The 18,162-nt window shown below is 37.1% G+C and overlaps 1 protein-coding gene and 1 pseudogene across 1 annotated transcript; both read right to left on the bottom strand.

The window, feature by feature from the left end:
- Window positions 1-970: 970 nt before the first annotated feature.
- Window positions 971-4,262, bottom strand: LOC121796336 (annotated as a pseudogene).
- Window positions 4,263-15,038: 10,776 nt separating this feature from the next.
- On the bottom strand, window positions 15,039-16,804 carry LOC121796377 (peroxiredoxin-2). The gene is made up of 3 exons (XM_042195240.1): window positions 16,584-16,804; window positions 16,416-16,495; window positions 15,039-15,488 (listed from the first exon to the last, which is right to left on the bottom strand). The coding sequence occupies exons 1-3, from the start codon at window positions 16,736-16,738 to the stop codon at window positions 15,235-15,237; spliced, it is 489 nt and encodes a 162-aa protein (XP_042051174.1). The 5' UTR covers window positions 16,739-16,804; the 3' UTR covers window positions 15,039-15,234.
- Between the last annotated feature and the right edge of the window lie 1,358 nt (window positions 16,805-18,162).

Here is an 18,162-nt window from a genome sequence, read left to right as displayed (position 1 = left end):
AATATTATGGCGCAAAAGAGTCTGCGACGTCGTTGACCTGGTGAAGGTGAGGAAATTGGTATTTAATTATTGTTGCTCTCTTTATACTTTTAAATAATACTCTCCGTAGAGCTCATCATTTTTTTTGACATCGGATTTTTTGTCATAATAGTATTATTTTGTAAATTCACTAGAGAGTAATGTTTTAATTTTATGAATATGTCACTTTAAATGTGATGTTAAAAAAGAAACGAGAAAGAAACGAGTCATTTGGTGATTCAATTATCAATTAATTAATAACTGACTAATCGATTACTTACCCCTAGCTAGATTTAAGTATGTTTTCTGAAATTTATTTGAAATATGTTATTAGATGATCCACATCGTTGATGGTGGCAACATGACAATATACATAAAATTTGTACTCCTCCATCCATCAATTAAATACACATTAGTTTTAAAAATTGTTTGACTTTATAAGTAAAATGAGTAAAAAAAAGTTAGTCGAACGTGGGTCATATTTTTATCTAATGTGAGTAGAATGAGTTAGTAAAGTAAAAATCAACTTACTAAAAGTAAAAAAAAAGTTAATGTATCTTTAAATTACAGATATTCTAAAGTGGAATAACTGTTTCAAGTTGCTATATTTGGTTTGGTTGAGGCTAAGCCCATTCGCCATTCCGTTTTGTGTCTGGTTATGCTTGTAAAGTTGTGATGTTATGAGATTTTGCACAAAGATTATTTACAAAATACTGAAAATTGAATAATACTAGTATTATATTAATAGAAAAAGGACTTGTGGTAATTCCATTGTGTAAGGTTTATATTCGACCTTCATTTGCTAACTGTTGCGATATTTAAAAGCCCAGTGACTTCGTCTCTACGAGGAAAAGAATAACCACTGAATTTGGGTAGTTAAATGGAGTAAAATTCGCAAAGTAACTTTTTTTTTTAATTTTTAATTATGTAATTTTTTAAAATAAATCTGAAATGAGAAAAATAAATAATAGTATAAGTGAAATGTTTTACATAGTTCATGGATTGTGAGTGTATAATTATAATGCTTAAAATAGGTGAATAATCTAACCAAAAACACTTGGTATACTTGCACAGTTTCTCCAGCAATTTCTCACTTTCAAGTATGATCATAATTTTCTCGAGTCGTCCACAAACATACATTAGGCTCTTCTTCGAACCACAGAGGCCGATCTTCGTTTATCAAGAGAAGCGGATAGAGAAGCCGTTTTTGGTGCCAGTGACGAGCGACGGGCCAAAATCCTCATCAGCACTCCCATGTTTAGAGGGAACCCTCAAATCAGATATAGGAACCGGTAAAGGTTCTTTGTTCAAATACTTATCGTGAAGCAATTCCATCGCGGTTGCCCTGCTAGCTGGGTCGTAACTCAACAGCTTTCTTACAAAAAGAATCTCATCAGGAGATCGATTAGGGAGGCACGCTTCTATACCACTGGGTTTTTCAACTTCACCAAACGAGATTATATTGTAGTCTGGGAGATGTACACAACCAGGCCATGCCTCTTCGGTCAAGTTACCCAAAATGCTAAAGATTTTGCCCAACTGATCAATATCCGAAGCGCCTGGGAATAATGGTTCGAGGCTCAGAAGCTCACCAAAAATACAGCCGAGTGACCACAGATCAACCTCCAGCCCGTAATTTGTTGAGCCATAAAGTAGCTCAGGGGCTCTAAACCACCGGGTGCCAACACAGGAGGTAAGGGATCCGTTCTCATCAACCCGGCCCTTCTCAGCTTCATAAGAATAAGAATGGAAAGGATCTTCGAGATCACTTGTCGTGCATGTAGCAAAGACAGGAAGCAGCTCCATCGTGAGTTACACTTTCTTCGTCACCATCATTGGGAAACTCACCCATTCTGAGGTCTTCTGGCTCTGCAGTCCCCTTTTCACTGCTCTTTTCCACATGCTCTCGAGGAAACTGACTGTCTAATCTGTCAGCGGTGTCTGACGATTGAGGAAAAGCTGCTTGATTTGATGAAGGGGGCTCGGCGAACTGATCATAAGTGCCTTCATCAAGAAATCCGGGAGCAAGAAGTATCCTAGCCTGATGATAACCAGGTAAATAAATGAAATTTCAGTGCCTGTGTAAACAAAGCAACTCTACGATGACATTTATAACTCTTAACTAATAAATTTACAAATTTGAAGTGGTCAGTCAGTGCCTGCAGTTGAGCTAACTTCTTGACAACATTATACAATCAAGAATTCGTCACACACTGATCTCTAGTTCAATGCAGCACATTCATAGCAACCTTAACAATCTAGAATATTGAAAAATAACCATATGGCAGTCTCATTTATTTAACTTTAACTAGCAATTATACTTAATTATCAAGCTGCAATAGTTTGAATAGGTTATGAAGTATTAGATCTGGAAACATCTCTGCAAGAACAACCCCCCCCCACCCTCCAACTTAGTTTAGATTTAGAATTATTAAAGCAACTCGTAAAAACTAAAAAACAAAATCAGAATGCATATCACTCCTCTAAAGTCTAAACCTGTACGCCGATGAACTCAAAGCCAAGGAATTGGCAGATCAGTAGCAAACATCAGCTAGGAAAAATTAACAATTCCAGAAACTAGGTTTTGCATTCCAACAGTAGGGGGTGCTCCAGCTCCTTACACCAAACCTGTTCCGTTGTGTTGTCATGGATGAGATTAGGGAGACAGCCCCACTGTTTAGGCAATCTAATTTATTCCCGATGATTCTTATAGGTTTAAGCACATAACAGATTTCTTGTTGTGTATTTTGTTCAAGTAACATTACAGTTAGATGCAATTGCAATATATTAACACTTGAGATATCAAGTGTAGCATTGATTCACCAGAAGACATACAAATAGGTTTGAGGGGCTAAGAAGATGCACGTGACAGCATAATCATTGTGAATCTTCTTATACGATAAACTTCAATAACATCCAACTCATAGTAACGAGGAGCTAATGAAGAGCATGCAATTTCCATAACATGATTAAACAGAGACCAAAAGGGATTACAATAAAGATACAGAAATAACCATTCAATTTCATGAGAGGCAGAGGGAGATCATTGGAATAAGGATCAGTTGAGAGTCCTGAGACCCTCAAGAAAAGCTACTTTCCTATAGGATACATATTAAAAATGTATTCCCAATCGTCCTAGATCACAGTCAACGAATCTCTTCTCACTCATCTACCGTTACTTAACATTACTTAGAGACTGAAAATCCCCTCTTCCTTACAATTTCATGATAAACATCATCTCTGCATAATGCTACATTCCCTTTAATTCAATGCAGTTAAGAAAATAATCAGTCAGCCTTGCCAAGAGTCGGAAACACTACGGAATGAGAAGTTGATCGAAATAACGAACGAATATGCAACCATGACCATGAGGCACCACAACCACTAGCTCGAGTTGCAATCAATGAAATACAAAAGCTTCAGCGCCTATTCCAGAAATACCTAATTTCGAAACCATCAGAAAATCTGTGGATCACAGCAAGTCAATTGATTTTAGGCAATATCTATGTGCTGGCTGAGTTGCTTGCTAAGGTTTTTAGCAGTAAATTCATTATCAAAGATGATATGTAGAGACACTGAAGATCGCAATTCTTCATATTTTCTAAGCAAAAGATAACCAATACACATTCTATAGCTTTAATTTCAATAAACACTAGAGCAATGAACAAAAAGGAAAAGCCCTACATTTAATAATCAATTTATCTATACCTGGCCAAAATCGGCGACTTTGAGGATTCCGTCGGCGGAAATCAGCAAATTGGAGGGCTTCAAATCCCTATGAACAATGGAATTGCTGTGGCAGCCGTCGACGCCGCGCAAAATTCGCACCATCCAGCGCTTGACCTCTCCGACGGTGATCCCTCCCTCCCAGTCCTTCTTGGCTGAGCTGACGACAGCGGCGAGATCGGTGGGGAGGTACTCGAGCACGAGAACGGCGTCTTCGTCGTCGCTGCAGAAGTACTCGTGGAGGAGGACGACGTTGGGGCAGTTGTGGAGCGTCTGGAGGGCCTCGATCTCGTAGACGTCGCTGCGGCGGCGGGCCTTGTAGACGTCGGAGTAGGCGCCGGAGCCCACGCGCTCGAGGATCTCGTACTTGGCGGTGATCTCGCGGCGCGTGACGATGCTCCAGCTCTTCGACGGCGGCGGCGGCGGCTCCTCCATCGTCGATCCTCGATTTCGAGCTTCGGTGTAGTGGTGGAGGAACTAGAAGATCACTGCCTCACTCACGTGACTTCTCGGTGCTTCTCACGTGCTTCTTTTCGTTTCCATTTTTGATATTTTTTTAACTGGAAATTTTGCTCAAAATATCAAAATTAATTAAATAAACAAATTTAAATTTATAAATAGTTAGAAAATGGAGCTAGAATAAAGATTTGAAGTTAGTTATATGAAAGTGGAGCCATGGGTGGATATTCAAATTTCAGACAGGATTTTGCTGAATTCAATTTGATCGAAAAAATTTATTTTTGAAAAATACATATGATCTTACCTGAAATGTCAGAACATTCAAAATTTGAATTATGAAATTCGTTTCAATTCAATCCTAAAATTTTTAAATTGCATAAATATACGTAAAAATTCAAAATTTCAATGCCAAAATTCTGAAAATTTGAAAAACTAATATCAAATTCCAAAGTTAAAATAGGAGAATCAAATATCATTAGAACTGTACAACACAAATATCTATATATATTAGGTTTATGATTATAATATATTTCAAAATATCGGATCCGACCCGCTCCGATCCAAACATCTGAAAATTTTTTAAAAATTTATTTACATAAAAAATAGTTGAAAATTCCTAATTTGATTTTAAATTTTAGTTTGGTTCGAAACAGATTTTCGGATACTTAAACTCATACACGAGCAGTCGCCCCCTACTCACATTGTCCACGACCGAGGGCAAGTGTTGAGCTATTGCCCTCGGGGCCCATGGAGGTAGCCCAACAAGTTGGGCTAGTTAAGAGCATCCACAATAGCGCCTAGCGCACGGCCTAGCCGAGCGCCGGCGCTAGGCGGTGCGCTAGGCGATCTATTGCAACCGCTTAGCGGATTTCGCGATAAAATACCGCCTAGCGCTCGGCGGTTCCGCGGCGCTAGGCGATCCGCTAGGCGCTATTGCAGCGTCCGGATCGCCTAGCGCACCGCCTAGCGCGAATTTTTTTTTTTAATTCCGAAACACTATATATACGCGACTTGCCTGTCATTTTCATTCGCACCACTTGTATTAACGAGTACTCTCTCTATCTAAATTTCTGTACAAGATCAACAACGATAAATGGATCTCAACAACGAACCTACTTCAAGGAGTAGCGGATCTCAAACTCCCCCGATCCCCGTGGGAGGTGGATGGAGTCAGATGCACCCGAGTCAGATGCACCCATACTACAACATGACCCGTGGCAGCAGATGATGCCCGGGATACCAGCGGGGGGCGTCCGTCGGGGGCGTTTCCGGCGATGTCGGGGTGGGCACCCAGTGTCCAGATGCCGGGGTGGGCACCCGGAATGCAGATGATGCCCGGGGGGTACCGGCGACGCAGGGGACGCCGGGGGACATCTATCGCCCCAGTGTTGATTTTTCGACTGGTTCGTCGCACACATCGACGCCAACGGAGGCTGCGCCTCCGGCCCAGTTTGACACTTTCTCCTTCGATGACTTGGGGATAGATCTTTCCGGTATTCCGGATGCTCCCGTTCAAACGGGGGGCGCAGGGCGGGGTCGGGGCGCCCCAAAGAAGAAAGGCAAGGGGAAAAGGGTCGGCGAGTCCTCGCAGCCGGGTGAGGACGACAATGCGGTACGGAGGAGGTGGACGAACGCGGAGAACGTCGCGCTGTCCAAGGCGTGGGTGAGTGTTTGCGACGATCCTCTCGTTTCGAACAACCAGAGGATCGTCAACTTGTGGGACAAGATAGCAGCAGCCTACCAGAGGTTTTGCCCGGAGGGGAGGCCACGCAATGGGGAGGATTGCTGGAAGGCGTGGGACCGAATCAGGGTTGCGGTCTCCCGATTTTCGGGCTTGTACACCAACGCCCTCCGCATGATGAGGAGTGGGCAAACTGAGGACGACTGCAGGAGGATAGCGGAGAAAGCCTTCCCCCTGAAGGGGGTGTACAAGGACTTCACCTACTGAACTGTTATCTTGTGCTGAACGACTCCGAGAAGTTCCGAGTAGGTGTCGACTCTGGCTGGCCGAAGAAGCAACGGCTGAACTATTCCGGTGATTTCAGCGGCAGTAGCGGTGGTTCCCACGACCTCCCTGAGACGGCCCAGGAGGTCCCGACCCCTCGTTCGTTTGCTCGCCGTACTCGCCCGGTTGGGCACAGGCGGGCTCAACGGGAGGCGATGGGGGTCGCCGGGGGTTCACAGGAAGTCCAGTCGGCATCCCCCCTTGGCCAATCCACAGCGGATCTCAAATTCTTCGCGCGTCAACAAACGCGCGCTCAGATGGTCAAGACGATGGCCGAATGGCGGGCGGCGGTGGACCCCGTGGAGAAGAGTTTGCTTCAAACATTGCTCCTGAGCATGCAGGAGGATTTGGATGCGGCACGGAGGGAAGCTGCCGGGAGTAGAGGCGGAGGCGATGGTGGCGACAGCGACGGAGGAGACGACGACGGCGACGAGGAGTGAATTATTGTACTTTTTAAAAAATTATTGTACTTTTTTTTATTTATTGTAATATTTTTAAATTATTGTACTTTTTAAATTTTTAATAGTATTATTAATGTTTCCCGTATATGTCTCGTAAATTAAATTCCGTATATTGTGTTATTGTTAATTATTTCATTTTATATAATTGTTATAGTGATGTGGCTATTGATGTGGCTGGGCTATTTATGATGTGGCTAGGCTATGGCTGGGCTATTTATGATGTGGCATGAGGATTTTTAGTGCTGATGATGTGGCAGTGGCTAGGCTATGGCTGAGCTATTGCTGGACTATTCCTATTGTGGATGGCCTAATGCATTGAGGTCGTTTCTCAGTCACAATATCTTTTGGAGTAACAAATCACTTATAAATATAAGAAAACTAAAGGCTTTGATATATGAATATATTTTGCCTTTGTCTCTTATGACATAAAGAATAATTTAATAATTTAAATATATTATAGTAAGATGATTTGTGCAATAAATCACAATTGCAAAAATATAATATCTAAACCTCTTTTATTCTTAATAGCATTCGATTATAGGTGTATAACAAATTCAATTATTCATTACTAAATTGATACACGAAATATAACTCAAAAAACTTTTTCAGAAATTCATTTTATTTATTTGTTCCTATTGATTTATATTATAGATTTACATGGTATTAAGTATAAATGAGGTTATATATCCTTGTCAAAGAGCTGCTTAAATCTTTATCAAAAAACACGTACATAGATTTATGATTGTTCAGATTCTGTAAAGAATATTAAAATATAAAAAGCTTGAACATTAAAATTATTAATACAACCAAGTAATTAATTAGAAGAACAATAGTCGCAGGTACCATGAATCCAGCCCAAAACTTTCAATTAAGTTAATGCTGACGTGTATCCTTGATATAATCAACACTATGGCCGTTAAAGTCCCCTCACTAATTACTAATTAGGGATTAATTTGGGATCAATAGGTAATTATTTAATATTATATTATGATGACTAAAGTTTTTTCTTTTGACTTGCTAATGATTTTAAGTTAAGAGTGTTAATATTTGTGAGTTGTATCTGTTATAAACAAATTTATCTCATGATACTTTCAATGATAAATTTGTGAGAAATTAATTAATTATTGTCAAATATATATAGATGCTATTACTTTGACCAATATCCGTGAATATTATTTTTGTTTATACTACAATAGCATTATTATATAGTTTTTGTCTTTTCTTTTCCCTTTGATTAGACAAAAACCAAAGGAGATTGATCATATGATTCTAATTCAATTTATAAAACCCCACCTTCAAAAAGCTAATACCTATTCTCCTAGTGTACCATAAAATAATAAGAATATACTCAGTAAATCAAAATTAATACTAGGCACCATAATTTCGTTCATCGACTGAATCATAAAGTCCAAACTACACCTTTTAAATTGAGACATTTAATTAATTAAGAAATATTCACTTTTTTGACCTCATCTTTTGGATTTTTTTTAACAAGATAACCCAAATTAATGGATAATACAAATTGTATTATACAAAGCGAAAATTAGGGGGAAAAAACCTGTCAATTTATTTCCATTAATGTTTTCGGTAAGCCATTGTTTTTTTTACTGTTGGTTAAGCCATGATTTTTTTTACTGTTGGTCTTTCCAATTTTTATAGTACTTTTTAATGCAATTTTAGATTTTTCGAAATGGACGAATTTCATAGTTCAAATTTCGGATTTCAGATTTAGATTTTCGAACAATTTAGATTGAATTATATTCATTTTCATATAATTTTTTTGGATCAGATTGAACAATTAACCCCTAAAATCTTTTGACCAACTGTTTTGACCGCAACGGAAACCGATGGTTTAAGGTTGGGTTAGTGACAACATGTCGCTATTCACGGGCCGATTATGGGCCAACCTCTGGGATAACGCGACCGCCAATTTCGGCCTTCTGTTCCAGAACCGAGAATAAAATAAAGATGATAGAATTTCTTTTTTTTAGAAATATATCACTTTGAGTGGAAAAATAAAGTAGTGGTAATATTTTTATTACTACTACTATTTTTCATCACTTGGCAAATCAATTTCCTATTCAATCACTAATCACAACTTAAAATCACTTCCTATCAACCTCCATTAATTATTTCACTAATACACTCCCCCTAAACTAAAGAAAGAAACAAAAACTCCTACACACACACACATGTATATAAACTCATCAAATATATCCACTGAAGAATATAATGGATGAAGAAGATGAAGATCTGTCCGTTCAATTGAAGAAGAAGCCAACGTAGTAGTTGATGGTAAATTTTTTCAGCTTAAGAGGGATATTCTTGATGATTGTGCTGACAATATCTCTCTTGATTCTACCGCTCATTCTTCCGCCACTGCCGCCGCCGCCGTTGATCCTCCTCCTTCTCCCCATCGCCATCATAGTGGCGCTCGTTTTCTTGGCCGTCACTGCCCGTTGCCCGTATGAGAATATGTGAGTCAAAGAATACGTATATAGAGCGTTTGTTTCTATTTATTCGTTAATTTCATTACTCTTTTGTCGATATTTCTTTTCTAAAATGTCGCTAGTTTGTAAGACGTTCATCTCTAACCAATTAGTCGGAGGTTCAAGTTATTGAAGTACTAATTAATTTTACGATAACATAAAATCGAAGCTCGAATAATTCATTTTATTCTTAGCACCAAGTGAGTTGGTAAAATAATAAAACTAGACCGTTGGTTTTTAAATAATTTGTAAAATTAATTATGTCAGTAACAATTTTAAAACATTAAACTATATTAAATATATTAAATATACTAATAAATAACATTAATATGGACTACACATAAATAATGCTCATTAATGAAGTTTACATTTATGAAATGATAAGTTTTTATGTGATGCTCTATTGTCAAGTTTTCTCTTGAATGTTTTGTTCCACCATTTTAGGATATAGTATTTTTATTGTAGCCTTTTGGGCAGGTGCAATGTATCTTCTTTTATATTATGCCCTAATTAGACCATTAAATTAATTAATTGCACTATTTTATCTAGATGTCATTTTCATTTTCATTTTCATTTTCATCAGTGTCGAAACCTAATTTGTATCGAAGGTTGATGAAAATACCCTTTATTATTGATATTTTGTCTCTTGTCAAAGCCATGCAAGAATAAAAATTTAATTAAGTCATTGTAAAGATTTTTAATTAAGTCATTGTAAAGATTTATTTAACAATATATCTTTATACTTTCATTTTTATTTATAAACCATAAGCTAATTGCCAGAAAAGGTAAAAAGTTTTGTCAAATTCAGGTCCATCTGCAATTTTAAAAATTAGTAAGAAGAATAATAAAATTTGGACTTGTTCTCAGTTATTTCACGGTGAAAAATCACATCCCTTACGTGTAAACATATTCAATGAAACGACGCTCTTTTCCATATGAATAGACTATCGTTTAACTCATCGTAGGCGGCGCCCACGTATGGTTATCGACTATCATATCAGATATAATTTCATGAATTTTTGTAGTAGTAGGATAATTGTGAACAAATCCAAAACTTCATGATTTTTCCCATTTATTTTTAAAGTTGTAAATGGACCGTAATTTAACCATGGCTCTTCTAGCTAGCAATTTCCCCTGTTTGCTATGAAATTCATATTTAACGGCTACATCAAAGTATAGTTTTTCTAATGTTTTTATGATCTCATTTCTTGTTAGGTTTTGTGGACTCTTTTCAACGATAATGTTATGAAAATAAAAAATATCAATAGTGTCACTGTCGCACAGAAAATATCGAATAAATTGGTAATCACTGATTTACATTATTAAGATATGAGGAATTAATTAAATCATAAACTATAGCTAATTAAAAGTAATAGAAAACAAATATTTGGATCACACCACATATTACAAGGATGAACAATTCTCGTCATCGTCTAAAACGTTTCCGGCAAACACCGACAATCCAGCCACAAAAATTTCACGCTAGAGAAGAATCTAATTCAACTTAGAAAAGTTTAGTTTAAAATTTTGTAATGTTATATAACTTTTTCAAAAAGTTTAATAAATTGATGGTTTAATTAATATATAATACTAACACATTTAAAAAGATATTATAATACCCATACTTAAGATATACTCTTATCAAATAGCCCTCTTTGATAAGGCCAATGAAAGCACCAATTTGATAAGGATAAATCTCTTATTAAGATGCCGGAGACGATAAAAGAGAAGTCCCGGGAGGCAGAGGCGCTGGTACGGAGCAGAAGGGTTGCTGTCACGACCACAACTCCTTAGTACTAGTGAGCGTAGCTATTTCGTGACTAAAATAATCTCAGCAATCATGAACTCAACATAAAGGAAATAATCAACTCGAGGTAATAGTTTCGAAGGCGAATGGGTACATAGTCAAAATGAAATCAGAGTATCAAGATCAAATTCATACATTCCTAGGACATCGTTCTATTGCAGCGGAAGGTTCCAAGACAAAATAGTATGTATGAAGACATACTACTTTGGGCTACCTAACTACTTATTAACGATCACTTCCCAACACATTCGTCGCCTCAATCACGTTCAACCTGCACGTTAGAAAAGAAACATGCAGGGCTGAGTACTTGATATACTCAGTGAGCACAGTGCCAAAATAAGTTCCATTTAATTGTCCGCCATAATTAAGTGAACACATGGGTTTTATTTAAAAGGCCCGAGTCACTAAATTCATTTCATTTCATAAAATTGATTGCGCAATCACATAAACATAAATATAAATACCATATCTGAACGTATGTGAACCGGAAATGTGGCCACATTCCACGGCTGTCACTGGACCGACCAAATCGAAAGTTAGCTCACGATCCCTATATGTGTACATCCGAGTAGGGTTTGCGGCCCTACTGGGACCCGAATTCGATTTAACATGATTGGCATAGTCAAGCAGATAGGTAATCGTAAAACAAATCATGGCATGCCAATATATTCAAAACATATTCACATTTTCACACAAAATCAAATTTGAAAAGATTGTCCACCTCAAGATATCTTCTTTAGCCGAAAATTTCCTTGATTTGGTCCTAACCGCCCCTTTGAAAAATAAGATAGTACGTACTTAATTAGCCTTAAGAAGCTAAGTACTTAACGTATATGCATTCCTAAGCGTGTGATCGTTTTTATTCCTCTTTTCCTAAATCCGTAGAAAAGTCCTTAGGTATTAATTAAATCAAGCGATTTAATTCATTTGGGGATTTGCAAAATTATTCGAGCATTAGTCAAATTCCGGTAATCTAAATTTATTGTCACGAAATTAAATAGCGGCTATCCATTAGTTAATTTGCCATACATTAGGAGAACCAAAAATTAAATTAGATTTGTAGTCATACTTGTATTTTAATTGGCAGCTCACTCCATAATTTATTCTATCATTAATCCAACATCAATTTAATTCTCCTGGGCTAAAAACATAACTGAATTCAATTAGCAAGGCTCAATCTAATTAATTGCTGGTCCAAGTTTAAAATGACCAACCAAATCCATGGCCCAAATCAAAATAACATTAAGTGGCCCAATTAAAATTTTACACAGCCCAACTACTACACTACCATCTCCATCGCCCCCCCCCCCCCTTTCCTTTCCCTCATTTCACATTCTCCCCCAAATCAACATAACAGCAAACCCTAGACCCCCTCCCACCTTTCTCTCCTTCCTCGGCGCAGATCGCCGATTCGCCGCCAGCCCCTTGACCGCGGTTGGCCGGTGCCGCCGTCGCCACCAGTTAGCTTCGCCGTCGGTGCCAGTCAGCTCCGCTGTCGCCGCACGGCTGAGGCCCCGCCGCTGTTGCCTCTCGTTCACCGTCGAGCTTCCTCCCTCTCTCGGCGACTCCGCAGCCGACAGACACTGCCGCCACCACCGTCTCCCGTCACTCCACAGCGACGCAGCGCCGCCGGCCTTGGCTCCACTCACCGGCTATAATCGAACATCCAATACTTTCAAATCTTGGAAACACGACTTCGATCGAAATTTTGTAGCAATAATATTAGTTAAATTATTATCAACTAGACTAAAAATTAACTCGAATATGTTTAAATGTTCCAACTCTTGTAATATGTCCAAAATTAAAATCTTGAAATAATTAAAATAAATTAACAAGTGATAAATAGAAGTCATAGGTAAGATTATACACTAATAGATGCAATAAGTACAAAAGATAAATTAAACTAACAACAAACAAATAAACATCATACTTAAGATATAACTAAGAAATCAACTGATTTAATATGTTCAAAATCAAAGCGTGCACGATCTAATGCTGCTTCACGAGGAGCCACAAAGTTCACTCTTTGAAGAGATGTAATATTAATATTATTGATGAGGTCCAAAATTAATCCATGTTCTGCATAATAACCCAAATATCCAGAAATTTCCAAACACTTTTGAGGATTGTAATGTTGAGTATGATCCACTGTTTCGCCATTGACTTCCCCAAACTACAACAAACATTATAAACATGTGCCAAATGCATCAATATAGTATGTATAATAGAAATAATAACAATCTAAATTGTGAAATTTGATCATTTCTGTATAGTCATGTAAAACTTGAAAACAAAATATCACAAAGCAATTGTAACCAATCTTTTGGTGATGCTCCAAACAGTGCATACTTTATAACAAGTTTTTGTAATGAACGACATGCTTTAACTAAACGAAGATGGATATATGAATTATTTCAGCTTTCTTCGAGACGGCAAACTCGAACCAACTCTCAAACTTGCCACTACATCTGCGCGCGTCCAATCGGAACTCTTTTATACGATCGCCTCTATGAGAATTCAAGACTTGGTTGATGTATTTTTTCAACGATCCTCCAAAGGAGTTATATGGCGGGAAACTCAGACGTGTGAGGTGGCTAGGGAGATGTCGCCAAGATGTTGAAAGTATGCAAGTCGCAGTAGCATCGGGGAGGCTCAATCGAGAGATTATAGACATCAGAATATCATTCGGCAATTGGCTGATCCTATCCCTCTGCGATTCAAATCACTCTATCCAATTTAACAAACGAATATTGTATAATTACAAGAAAAAAAGGGATTAATTGACTAAAATATCATGCAAGGCTTACCTCCCTTTCCGTCATACCTTTCTTTCGAATAAAAACACGATAATCAGTCGAACAGAAAATATGCGAGATGAGAAGAACTAGGATGATGAGATCTGAGAATAAAGAGATTTAATTTTTGGTATAATTTTAAATATATTTAAGGTATAATTTTACTTGGGCTTTATTTAAATAAAAAGTTGGGTCTTACTAGTTATTATTATAATTAAGTACTAATTCATAATTTTAAAATTACTTTGAGATTATATTAATTACTTATTAATTTATAACATAATAGTAATAATTATTATTTGTAAGTATATAAAACGATTCCTTTATTTTCACTCTAGGTCAAACCCTTTTCATCCGGTGAGTATTGTGAATTCATATTTCGAATCTCCATTTGTTAATATGCTGAAAGGGGCTTTCTTTTGAATTATTTTGTGTGATTTTCCTCCAGAATCTGGATTAGGGTTAGGGCTCTCTCATAACAAAGATGCCAACTTCGAACAATGGTACTCTGAGGTATGTATATTGTGAATCAATTATGTAACACTAACTATTTGATTCAATTATGGAACACCAACTGATTTAGTTTTTGTGACATGATTTGGCAGGTTGTGGTTAAAGGGGAGATGATTGAATTCTATGACATTACAGGCTGTTACATTATGCGGCCATGGGGAATGCCCATTTGGGAGATTATGCAAGTAAGTCTTACGGGCTTCTTGGTATGATGGAATGGAATAAGGAGGGAATTGAATGGAGATGAGAATGAAATGACAATTATCATAAGAGTACCCTCGTGACATGTTCAAACCCGATTTTTATAATATCGTATTGTTATGCAGGTATGTTGTGCTTCGCATCTGGTGAGCCTGCTACAAAGTGGACCTACTGGGGAAGAAGTTACTGATTTTGGAACAACTTCGACTTGGCATGCAGATTTTGTTTGATAAATATGAAAGCAATTTGGTTTTAGGTTATCAGTCATGAAAGACCTAAACTTATATAGTATAATATTGGAATGATGAATATTCAACTTTGTGTTATCATTTTAGCAAGCATTTTGACGAATTAATTGAATTGTATTATCACCTAAAATTATCAATATTAATGAGCACAATCATTTTCCTATTCAAATTCTTCAAATTTTACATGGCAATGCTAATGCTCTAATAACCTTATATAAATGCACAAATCTATGAAGTGTTACCTACATTATTCAATGATAAACAACTCATCGACCATGTGACAGATTTCAGTTCAGAAAGTTAAAAAAAAAGAGCATTAGATTGAAAGGTTGATATATAATCATCTACTGTATGAATTAAACTGATGATTTGATAACATTGTAATAAAGCTCCAATAAGCTGCAAAGTAATCTCAACAACTGAGAACAAATGCAACAGCACAACTCTTATTTCATACCAAGACAGGAATTTGAGAGCACTACACTTTCAAGAAAGTAAATGGGAGGAGCAAATTAAAGAGCCTTGAGGATATCATCCGCGCTAGAGACGGTGAACTCACCTCCTGACTCAATATTAGCAGCCTTAACCTTAAGATCCTCGACCAAAAGAGCGAACCTCCTGGACCGAATGCCGAGCCCCTTGTCACTGAGGTCGAGCTCGACGCCGAGGGACTTAGTGTAAGTTCCCGAGCCATCGGCCAAGAACTTGACATGCTTGTTGTCAGGGTAAGTCTTGGCCCAAGCCTTCATCACAAATGGATCATTCACTGCAGACAAATGGAGTAACAATGTCAACATTCAACAGTCTAATTCAATGGAAGTTATAAGCAGGGAAACTAAACAGCCTACACAGTTTACTATCAACATTTTTATGGGGAGAATAGTATACTAATTGAATATATCTGAAATTTGTGCATGAATGTAACTACACATATGCATTGATCCAATATCACCAAAAATAAGGCGTCCAATCACATTTTGTGAATGCTCACAATGGATTAGGAACAAATGCAATTAACAATTGAACATTTTTAAGGGGAAAAGAGTATTACTAACTAAACATAAATCTGTGTGTGAACGTAACTATACATAACCATCGATCCAATTTCACCCAAGTTAAAGTGTTCGATCACATTTTGTAAATGCTCATGATAGGATTAGGAACGAATGCAATTTACAACTGAGCATTTTAAGGCGAAAAGAGTATTACTTGAAGATTTCAGAAATTTGTGTATGGATGTGACTGTACATATATGCATTGATCCAATTTCACCAAAAAAGCTTTCGTTCACATTTTGTAAATGTTCGCAATGTAGTAGGAACAAATGCAATCAACAATCGGAAATTGGAAATTGGAACACAAGTTGGTCTCTTATTCATCCATCTATGTTAAATCTGTACAAAACCATAACAGATTGATCCGATTACAAATTCAATTCAGCTAAATATGTTCCTCGAACTCAAACAACAAATACACTCATTAATCAATTTTGCAGAAATTGCGAAAATTAGATAAACCATAAGAATAAGAATTGAATAACTCTTCAGTCACATTCTGCAGAATCACGACAATTGAGCAATCTCATAAAATTTCACCCAAAAATAAAACGTTCAATCACTTTTTGCAGAAATTAGATAAACTCTTATGAATTGAATATCCTGCAAAATTGCGAGAATTGAGTAATCGGGCATACCACTGACGCACAAGATTTCTTCGACGCCCTTGGATTTCAATTCATCCGCCTTCTCAATGAACCCCGGTACGTGCTTCATGCTGCAAACGCACACACTCAAAATCACGACTCGATAGCAATCAAAAACAAAAATCGAAAGGAAATTAAAGTGATTTGAGTGTGGATCACCTGCAGGTGGGAGTGAAGGCCCCGGGAACGGCGAAAAGGACGACCTTCTTGCCGGCAGCGAGCGTGTGGACGGAGACGCTCTGGAGCTGATCCTGATCGTCGAAGTAGGCAAGGGTACCATCGGGAATAACGTCACCTACAGCAATCGGCGCCATTGTTAGCTACTGTGTTACTGATCTGAGAGAATTGAGCTGAACGGAAAATATACGTACATGTAATGTGTGTGTGTATATATGAAGAGGCGGACCTCAAACTTTCAGAAGTGGATTTGGAAAGTGGTTTGGGGTCCGCTTGGCTGCTGCTGTGAATTACGATAGTCAACTGCCTTGTTTCAGTCGCCAATCATTTCGTTGCCACGTAGCTTTGCCAGCAATCTATAGTTTACTAATTACAAATGGCCACGTGGATGAAGCCGCTGGGAAATTAATGACTCATTTATTTTTGGATAATAGATGAATTATAGTCGCTCCTCTTCGATCCAATTTATTTATTTGTAACGTTCTCATTATTATTATTCACTAATCACGGAGTATTATATTACTCCTAGTATTTATTTATTTATTTATTTTATTCTTTCACTTATTTTATTTTCTTTATACTTACATCTATTTTTCAATCTCTAATATTTATTTTAGATCGAAGGGAGTAAATTAGAAACCAAAAATAGTTCACAATCATGATCATAGAGGATTAGAGGTAATAAATTTCTACAATCGCACTCGCACAGTATTTTTTTTCCTTCTAAAGTCGACACAAACTCTATTAAAAAAGCCTTTACATAAACTCCCAAATTTCGATTGAGTATCGCCACTCTCCGACAAGATAAAGTGATAAACTAATAATAATATAATTCAACTGTAGTTAATCACAAGACTAAACTAGCATAATATTCTCTCTACCCAACTAACAATATTCCTATATTATTTTTGGTTTATCCCAGTATTCCTATATTATTTTTGGTTTATCCCATTTCTCATCAATTATCTTAAAAGTGAGAGGTTTATCGAATCTTGTAGTAACATTTTATTAAATTTTGTTTGACTATAGGTATTCTTAACTCGTTTATGGTGGAATTTGACTAATCCTATTCCATTAGGCTTGCGAATTAATTAAGGCTGAAAATCACTCAACATATGGTGGTGTTTGAATTCGCGAGGTCAAGGTCTGATGCTCCACCCAACAAGTCAGTACTAACATTTTATAGTAGACTATAGATGAGTTATTATTAAGTTTAGACTTATAGTAGGTACATCGAAGAAACCATTCAACGTGTAGACTAGGCCGGCTGGGGTGGAATTTGACTTCCTAGTTGCAATTTTTAAAGGGAAAACATAATTAAAAAATTGGGTGATGCTAAACGGCTATAATATGGCCGGCCATAAAAAAAATTGTACAATTAATGCTAAATCAATGAAGTTAGTGCATCTAAAAAATATCAATATTTTAAAGACTAATATACCCTTAAATATACAATACTCCATCTTAATACTGTTTTTGTATTTTCATATAAAAATGCATTTGTATCTAACTAACAATCTGATAACTCAGACTTCAAACTCAATTCTCCATTTTCGACTTA

This window comes from Salvia splendens, chromosome 3 (genome assembly GCF_004379255.2).
Source record: "Salvia splendens isolate huo1 chromosome 3, SspV2, whole genome shotgun sequence".
NCBI classification, from domain to species: domain Eukaryota; kingdom Viridiplantae; phylum Streptophyta; class Magnoliopsida; order Lamiales; family Lamiaceae; genus Salvia; species Salvia splendens.
This window is presented reverse-complemented; position numbering and strand designations above follow the sequence as displayed.

Excerpts from the sequence above, each read along its gene's own strand:
- LOC121796377 (XM_042195240.1), bottom strand. The coding sequence starts at position 16,738 with ATGGCGCCGATTGCTGTAGGTGACGTTATTCCCGATGGTACCCTTGCC. Across the intron at positions 16,496-16,583 it reads GCCTTCACTCCCACCTGCAG|CATGAAGCACGTACCGGGGT; the intron begins GTGATCCACACT and ends GTGCGTTTGCAG. Across the intron at positions 15,489-16,415 it reads AGAAATCTTGTGCGTCAGTG|TGAATGATCCATTTGTGATG; the intron begins GTATGCCCGATT and ends ATTTGTCTGCAG.